Source organism: Prionailurus bengalensis, chromosome D2 (assembly GCF_016509475.1).
Source record: "Prionailurus bengalensis isolate Pbe53 chromosome D2, Fcat_Pben_1.1_paternal_pri, whole genome shotgun sequence".
Classification (NCBI taxonomy): domain Eukaryota; kingdom Metazoa; phylum Chordata; class Mammalia; order Carnivora; family Felidae; genus Prionailurus; species Prionailurus bengalensis.
Window position 1 is genome coordinate 34034364 of NC_057351.1, and position 9219 is coordinate 34043582.

General features: G+C 50.1%; 1 protein-coding gene across 2 annotated transcripts; it reads left to right on the top strand.

Annotated features, from left to right (window-relative positions):
• Positions 1 to 486: 486 nt before the first annotated feature.
• On the top strand, positions 487 to 6392 carry PLAU (plasminogen activator, urokinase). 2 transcript variants are annotated; one of them, XM_043598120.1, is made up of 11 exons: positions 487 to 638; positions 951 to 1037; positions 1486 to 1519; positions 1671 to 1778; positions 2096 to 2270; positions 2465 to 2556; positions 2740 to 2983; positions 3200 to 3348; positions 3939 to 4079; positions 4431 to 4579; positions 5249 to 6392. In XM_043598120.1, exons 2-11 carry the CDS (start codon positions 981 to 983, stop codon positions 5423 to 5425), a joined length of 1326 nt encoding a protein of 441 aa, XP_043454055.1. In that variant the 5' UTR covers positions 487 to 638; positions 951 to 980; the 3' UTR covers positions 5426 to 6392. The 2 variants fall into 2 exon arrangements, with proteins under 2 accessions (XP_043454055.1, XP_043454054.1); XM_043598119.1 differs by having other exon boundaries at positions 510 to 638; positions 951 to 1778.
• The last annotated feature ends 2827 nt before the right edge of the window (positions 6393 to 9219 follow it).

Genomic DNA, 9219 nt, shown 5'->3' on the forward strand with positions numbered 1-9219 from the left:
TAAACTCAACTTTGTCTTATCCACTGGTTGTGTTGATGAATTTCGGGGAGCTGCTATTCAACAGCTCCTGTTAGCAGGAGTAAGCAAGCATGTGTCACGTGCATGTTCACGTTGAGAAACAGACTTAGCTCTCTGAGCTGCGGACTATGACCCCACACCCAGTGGTCCGAATCATTCTCCCAGGCGTTTGGGGCCCAAAGGTGTAAAGGCTGGAGAAGAGCTGTTTAGGGGATCTGGGGAGAGACATCAGAGCTGGACGGAGAGTCTCCCAAGAGCAATTCGGAGGCCCCATGCACTGGGATGGGGCCCAGGACAGGTGAATGGGAGGAGAGGGCGAGGAATTTAGATGCCTCTGTGTCTCTGTTTTCAGACCTCGTACGTCCCCTCCCCTGGGGACCGCGCAGCCCCTCACTCTCAGACAAGGTTGAGGAAACACACTTCCCCTGGGAAGCGGAGAGAAGGGAGGGGTTGGGGAGATCCCAGGCTGGGGCGGGGCCAGGGCTGGGGCGGGTCCTGATATAGAGCCCGGCGGCGGGCTAGCAGCACAGCGCAACTGCTGGAGCCCCAGAGCCCCTCGGATTTCAGTGTCAACCTGCCTCTGCCGTCCCGGCGCCGAGTCCCTCCTGCCGTAGCCGCCGGTGAGTGCAGGCCACCCTAATTGCGCAGGGCTGCTCCTGCGGGTTTCCCTTCCCCCTACCCCGGCCGCCCCAGCGGCCCGGCTCCGCAGCGGCAGAGTCCGAGTCACCGCTCCCGGTGCCTGTGCATCCCCTTCGGGTGCCGGAACCCCTGAGCCTCCAGCGAAGAGAGGCGGCGGGGCCTGGGAAGCCTGGTCACAGCAGGCGCGCCTCTGGGGAGACCTTGGGATTTCTGTTCTGAACTACGGTGACCCACCCGGCACGCCTTCTCTCTCCTCTGCTCCTTCCTCAAGTCGACTTCTCCCTCCTTTGTAGAGTGCTGTCTAGAGCCCCAGCCTGGCCACCATGAGAATCCTGATGACCTGCCTGCTCCTCTGTGTCCTGGTGGTGAGCGACTCCGAAGTAAGTGGCTTCCCCGCTTTGACTTATGGCGGCGGGAGGGGGCTTGGCAGGACTCCTGAACGGCGTTAGGGGAAGGAAGGAGAGAGGTGCATAGGGAGCTGGGGTCCTCTGGATTCCATCTACAGGGGGCTAGCCTCTCAGGAAAATAGGACAGGTGTGGCTGTGGGGACCCTGAAAACCAAGGGAGTTCACACCTTCAGCCAAGGGAAGAAGAAACTGCAGAGACTGGCCTAGCTCTCTTGCACCCTAGCTTGCTTGAGTCAATCCATTTCTCCCTGCTTGAAACCTATGATCTTCCATTTGAGGGCTAGTTAGATATGAACAAGGTGAAGAGAGAGGGAGCTGGAGGAAAAGGTGAGATTTGGCAGGAGGCCAGTTTATCCTTCCCCTTGGGTCCCAGGAGCATGGCACCTTTGATGAACTTTCCCCTCCCTCTCATCATTTCCAGGGCAGCCATGAACTTCATCCAGTGTCTGATGCATGTGAGTATCCATCCCTTGCATAATATCTGGCAGTACAGACATCTGGGAAAAGCCTCAGGGGGCAGCCCCTCCCTGACCCTGTTGCAGGGCTGGCTCCCCCTTTGCCTCCTCCCACACTCCTTGCTTACCCCTCCACCTCTGTGCTCTCCAGCAAACTGCGGCTGCCTGAATGGAGGAACATGTGTGTCCTACAAGTACTTCTCCAACATTCAGCGATGCAGCTGTCCAAAGAAATTCCAAGGAGAACACTGTGAGATAGGTATGGATATCTTGACTCTAACTCGGGAGTAGGGGACACCAGAGATTTGGGGACAGGGAGAGATGGGTGGGATGTAAGAGCAGGCAGGAGTTAAGGGCTGGAGGTAGAGTGGAGGACATCTTGATCCCCATGTGATGTACACAGACACACTGTCTCATGAATCTGTGGCTGCACAAATGTGGGGTGGGGACGGAAGGAGATCCTTTCTAGTGTTTTCTGCCAGGTCTGAAATCATGCAAGGCCTGACAGGATCTCTAAAACGCCTGTCTGAATTTCCTCCTCTTTCTAATATCTCTCATCCTCACATTCTTCCTTAGATACATCGAAAACCTGCTATCAGGGGAATGGTCACTCTTACCGAGGGAAGGCCAACACCGACATCGTGGGCCGGCCCTGCCTGGCCTGGAACTCTGCTGCCGTTCTTCTGAAAGAGTACCATGCCCTCCGATCTGATGCCCTTCAGCTGGGCTTGGGGAAACACAATTATTGCAGGTGAGGTGGGGCAACAAAGACCCTCCCGTAGCCACACAGGAACCTTTGGTACCATCCTGTGTTTCAAGAGTACTGATCATAGCATGAGAAAAGCAAGGCCTCTGGCTGAGTTTTCCCTGGAGGGGAAGGAAACGTATTCTGGGTTGGAATGACAACACCCCCCCCCCCCCCCGCCTTCCCCTCTGTGTTACCAGGAACCCGGACAACCAGAGAAAGCCATGGTGCTATGTGCAGGTTGGCTTAAACCAGTTTGTCCAACAGTGCATGGTGCACGACTGCTCTTTTGGTGAGTGTCACTGAACTATTTATGACAGTAGGGTAGAAGGGGACAGCCTCATACACCGCCTTATTCCATCAGGAGAGTTGAGGAGGGAGGTCTGCCCAGCTTTGAAAAACTGGGAGGTCAAAGGACAAGAGAGGGACACTATCCTACTTGCCTCCCCAAGACATCCCTCTCTTTCTCCTCCAGGAAAACGTCCCCTGTCTCCTCCAGGAAAAAGTCCCCTGTCTCCTCCAAAAACAGCAGAGTTTCAGTGTGGCCAGAAGGCTCTGAGGCCTCGCTTTAAGATTATTGGGGGAGAATTCACCACCATCGAGAACCAGCCTTGGTTTGCAGCCATCTATAGGAGGCACCGTGGAGGCTCTGTCACCTACTTGTGCGGAGGCAGCCTCATCAGTCCTTGCTGGGTGGTCAGCGCCACACATTGCTTCATGTACGTCCCTCTGTCTCTTCTCCCTGACCCTCCTACCTTACCCCAGACACATCCCATTCTCCTTCCCAGCAAAGGATTCCGCTTAAATTCTACCCCCTTAGCCCCTCTCCATGTGGCCCATGGCCCATGGCTCAAGTCATGCTCTGAGCTTGCTGTGGAGGGGAAGTGACAAGATCTCATGAGATCAGACTATCTAACAGGTCTCCCCTCCCACAGTAATAACCCGAAGAAGGAGGACTACATTGTCTACCTGGGTCGGTCAAAGCTTAACTCTGATACACTTGGGCAGATGAAGTTTGAAGTGGAAAATCTCATCTTGCATGAGGACTATAGTGCTGACACTCTTGCTCACCACAATGATATCGGTGAGTAGAAAACCCTTATCTGCCATAATGATGATGGTTGGAGGAAGAGGGGTCCAAAAAGAGAACCAAGTGGGAGGTTGAGGTTGTAGGGGAACTGAAAAGCCTACTTTATATAACAAAAGGACATATGTGAAGGGCCTGCTGCTCCTCTGCAGAGTCTTTAAATTTTCAAACATTTAGCCTCCTATGGATGGCAGTGACCCTGTGGGCATATGGCTTGGGCTGGGAGGCCCCTTCTTTTGTTGGATACAACCTCTGCCTGTCCCAGGATCTGCAACTTAGAGCATTGGGCTGAATTCAGCTCATCTACATCAGCCAGGGCTGTTCACAGAAAACAACCATGGCTGTATACAGCGGCTCTGGCTGGCCAAGCTCTTGTTGGCAGCTGTAACAAAAAGCCCTTGAGACATGGGACAGGGGAGACTTGTTTCAGGTAATAAGCTACAAGCAGACTTTCCAGGATGATCTCTGACCCTAACCGATTTAGGGATAGACAGCCAGTCCTTCAGCATTTGGAGGCGAAACATGGTGACCAACTGACCAGGTGGAGATCTTTCCCCCTGACCTCTCCTGCTTCCCTCCTCCACCAGCCTTGCTGAAGATCAGATCCAACACAGGCCAGTGTGCACAGCCATCCAGGTCCATACAAACCATCTGTTTGCCCCCATCGTATGGTGATGCTCATTTTGGCACAAGCTGTGAGATCACTGGCTTTGGAAAAGAGAATACCAGTAAGTGACATTTGGGGCTGGCTGAGAGGGTTCTGAGGGAGTGTTGTAACCTGGAAGTGAACTCAACTTGATCAAGAGAGGGCCGTAGAGATAGAGATGAGAGCGTTGTGGAGGTAGCAGACGGGTCCAGGGATGGAGTAGGGAGCACTGTTTAGGGAGTAATGGGCCATAAAGGTAAATAGATGGGGGGTGAGGGGCTATACATGGAGTAAAGGCTCAGATTTGGGTGGAAATGAATAAAGGTTTTCCCTGGTGAGGACACTTTTTGGTCCTCACTCCAGCAGAGAGTCCCAGTGGAAAGACTAGACATATACAGCTCAATGTAAACTTCTCCTTGTTTCCTCCCTCCAGCTGACTATCTCTATCCAGAGCAGCTGAAAATGACTTCTGTGAAGCTGATTTCCTACCAGGAGTGTCAGCAGCCCCACTACTACGGCTCTGAAATCACCACCAAAATGCTGTGTGCTGCTGACCCACAATGGGAAACAGATTCCTGCCAGGTGAGAGTTCTAGCTTCTCTCCTTGTCACCCCCAAACCTCCCCAGGGCTCCTGGGCCTGTACCTGCCAGCTCTGGGGAGCCTCTGTCCAACCAAAGAAGCCAGTATTAGGAGCTTAGGTCTTAGACAGTTTAAACTAACCCTTATATGTTTCCCAAACATTTGCTGTGAGCCTGGCTCTGTGCTAGACACTTTGCACTGGGGAGGGAAAGAAATAAGACCACAAGAAAGAGGAAAACAATAGAAAACAATACAACTCAGTGCTCAGGGTGTGGTATGAATTGTAAATGATTAGATGTTTGGGAGCAGAAAGTGAGTGCCAACTGGAGGGAAGGCTTTAAAGAGAATGTGACTCTGCAGGGATTTGAGGAGGTCTAGGGAAGAAAGGAAAATGTTCCAGTTGAAAGATACAAAAATGGGTGAACATGGCATAGTCCAGGATGGGGAGGAAAAGGATCTGAGAATGTAGATGGAATTGTGGCAGATAGCAGGGCTTTGAAAAACAAGCAGAGCATTTTAAACTTTATGTGGTAGAAAGTGGGGAGTCACTAAGGATTTTGACTCTAAGAAACTCTCCCTTCTCTCTCTCTTGCGTATGATTGGGTGATTGGATCAGATGGCCCCCTCTTCACTTCTCTCTGGGCTCACCTTTTGTGTCTTTGGCTTAACAGGGAGACTCTGGGGGCCCTCTGGTCTGCTCTATCCACGGCCGCCTGACTCTGACTGGGATTGTGAGCTGGGGGAGTGGATGTGCCATGAAGGACAAGCCGGGCGTCTACACAAGAGTCTCAGGCTTCCTGCCTTGGATCCAAAGGCACACTGGGGAGCAGAATGGCCTAGACCTCTGAGGCTCCCCAGGGAGCCAAGGGAAGAGAAGGGTACCACCCACTCCCATGCTGTCGTTTTTGCAGTAGAACCACCTGCATCAGCTATATATAAGGAAGAAACTGAGGAAGATAGGCTCTGCAGAGATGGTTTTGCATGTGCCGCCCGCCAGGGTGAGCAACAATAGCTTTATCCGTAGATACAGGCCTGGGTGCTGAGTGCCCAGATCCTCTGTGGCCAGGATGGAGGGCTCGTTCTGACCCAGGATGGTATTGACCAGTAGTTTGTCTTTTTCGGAACTAAAGCCTCCTGGAGTTAAAAATGCCATTTCCTGTGCACAGCTAGAAGGAGAGCCAGCTCCCCCAACAGTGGGCATTCATGAGGCCCACTGTTGGGAAAAGGAACAATTTCTCAATTAGGAAGTAGAACAGAACTGAGGTCTTTTGAGTGAGCTCGGCCACTGTGGAACAGTGGTTTGGGGAGTGGAGACACTAATGACTTAGGGAAGGGCTCTGACATTCCATGAATGTATCAGGAAATATTATATATGTGTATGTATGTTTGCACACCCGTGCACAGGCTGTGTCAGTGTGAATGAGTAACAGCTGGTATTCCTGTGTCTGACTGCAAGTCTAGATATTTCCCTAAACTGAATGGACTATGATGCCACATAGAATGGTCTGTCTGGAGAGGTCATGGACTCCAATGTCCTTTTGAGTCTCTCATGTGATGCCTATGAATGTATCATTCTGGGGCATGGCCCGTGACCAGCACTAAATTTTCAGTTTCACTTTTACATAGATGTTCTTTCTTGGCCAGTTATTCCTTCTGACCTTTCAGCTGAGTCTATCCAATCCTCACTGGGTGAAGTGAGGACCACTCCTATACACTGAATATTTAATAATTATATTCTGCTATTTTTATTTATATCTATTTTTGTAATTTTGAATAAATATGATCAAAAAATGTGATTTTTATGAAGACTTTGGTTCTTTCTTGGTACTTGTTTGGGAGGAAGTTGGGGAGCATAAAAAGTGGAAAATGATGATGGCGGCATATACCTCAGAGTTCCTTGGGGGCTGAATCTCCGGACTTAATGGCACTTTGAGAAGTAGAGGCTAGAAGAATTGTAGAATAGGTCCTGCATAGCATGTAAGGTACAGCCTAGTGTGCAGATTGGATGTCTGCCCTCAATTCCCTCCTTAGCCTGATGCCTTTGTACGACGCACATCTTGTACGGCTGTACACAGTGATCCTCTAGGATAAGTCCCACCATATTCTCTTTGCTCTGCCCATAACAATCCTGGGGTTGACCTCAACCTAGGAGAACACTGGCATGAGTGAAAACTGCTGATTCAAAACCCAGTCTGGCTTGGGTCTGTGTCATTCAGGGAATAGAAAACAATTTCCCATCATCTGTGTGAGGGGCTGGTGCTGAGTTTTCTCAGTGTGTTAATGAAGCTCATGACCAGTCACTGCTATCCCTAGTATCAGAGGACCCAGAATCTAAACCTAGGTGGTATCCTAATAGAGGTGACCACGTATTTTGAACCAAACATCAGTTTCTAAAGAAGTGGGGAGATATAGTTGGATGCTAAAGTGTTGGGATTTCCAACCTATGTTAATGGTTTTTAGCAGTGTTTCTTAACCAAGTCACATGAAAACCTTTTAAAAAATACATACATGACCATGCCCCCCCACCAAGACATTGTGATTCAGGTCAGGACTGGTGCCAGGGCTTGTGATGTTAGAAAAGTTTCCCAGGTGTTTCTTATAAGAACTCCTGGTTGAAATCCTTTGGGGACAACTGGCCAGATTATGTGAAGGGCTCAGTAAATTCAAGATTTGTCAGCATGCATTCTCTGCATGAGCAATCAGTTTTCTGAGTGGGGTTTGGGGGTGCAAGGTCTCCTGGGCTTCCTGTTCAGAGGTTCCCTAGATCATGGGCCTCTGGAGGTCAGGGACCCAGAGTATTTCATTTTTAGTCCCTCTAATCTGGCATGTTGTCTTATTACTATGATACAGTGGTTCAGAGCATGGGTTACAGAGTCAAGTGGTCTGGACTAGAACCCTGGCTCTGACACTAGCTGTGTGACAAGGGAAAGACTCTTAACCTCTCTGTGCCCCAGTTTCCCCATCTGAAAAAAAGAGACCGTAATATCTACCTCCCAAGAATGTTATAAGGATTCGTGAGTTCACAAATTTCTTAGTATAATCCTGGCACCTAATAAAGGCACAAAAATGATGGCTTATACTATAAAACTATAGATTGAGTGGGAGTCCCCTCTCTTCCACCCCAGGATTGCATTTGTGGGTTTTGTGGGAGCTGAAACTTGCCAGGAAAGAAAAGGCATGATGTGAAGCTAAGGGACCCAGCCCAGGCTGAGTTGCTTCTCAGCCTCTGCATTTCCCCTGAGGGGCCAAGAAAGATCTTGTTCCAACATGAGCAGCTCCAGCATCTGGGCTCACAGACACTGAAAACAGGAAGTGTGAGCCCCACTGGTGGGATTGAGCAATGACACTGCTCTTTTCAGACCATTTCCCAGCCACCACCCTGACCTGACTCCCCCCTTCCCCTGCCAGCTACTATCTCTTCCCTAATCTCTCTCTCAAGACTATCAGGAACATCCACTTCTCCAGCAACCAGTTTCAGGGTTCCATATATTAACCTGTCACTCACCTTAGGGACTGCCTTCTTCTAGTCCTCACTATGTATTAGACACTGTTTTGTTTTTTAATTTTTTAATGTTTACTTTTGAGAGAGAGAGAGACATGGAGTGTAAGCAGGGGAGGGGCAGAGAGAGAGGGACACACAGAATCTGAAGCAGGCTCCAGGCTCCAAGCTGTCAGCACAGACCCCGATGCTGGGCTTGAACTCACAGACTGCGAGATCATGACCTGAGCCCAAGTCGGACGCTTAACCGACTGAGCCACCCAGGCGCCCCTTGTTTTGTTTTTTAAAGTAAGTTCTATGGTCAACATGGGGCTTGAACTCATGCCCCGAGATCAAGAGTCACATGCTCTACTGACTGAGCCACCCAAGCACCCCTGTATTGCACACTGTGTCTGGTTTAATCCTTACAACAGTCCTATGAGGAAGGTGCTATCATTGGCCCTATTTTACAGTAGAGAAAGTGGAAACACAGAGGGAGACTTGCCGGAGGCATCACACCTGGTAAGTGGCAGAGACAGGATTCAGCTGGCTTCCTATGACCTCCTGGCAGGGCCCAGCCTGGGAAAAGGAGAGCAGCCCCCTTTCAAGTTCCCTACTTTGGAGATGCTGGGGTTTCCAGGCTAAGTGTATTAGTATTTCCACCCCTGCCTATATTATAACTCTTTTCTCTTAAAAGATTCCCAGGTCAAATGAGGAGACCACACTCAGCCACTAGTTTCAAAGTAAAATTTCACTCTTCTCAGCTAACCTCATCCTTCTTTTTTCTGAAACCTGATTTCATTGAAGTGGTTTCCGTTTACACCAGAAGCCCTCCTTCTGAAATATTCTGTGGCCCGTTCTATTAGGAGGACTCAACTTGATTTCCACTTATGCTCTGCCTTTCCCAAGCCAACCCCCTACACCACACCCCTCATCTGCTCCTCCACACTCACCCCCAGTGTGTCCATCTTCCTCCCCAGCAGCAAACATTTGAACCTTCCCTTTGAATCAGATACAGTGGGAGAAGTTGCTGAGGTTCTTTTTAAATAACAATACTATAGAGGCACCTGTTAAGCGTCTGACTCTTGATTAGGCTCAGGTCATGATCTCATGGTCATGATCTCACAGTTGTGAGATCAAGCTGAGCCCCCTGTGGGGCTCCCC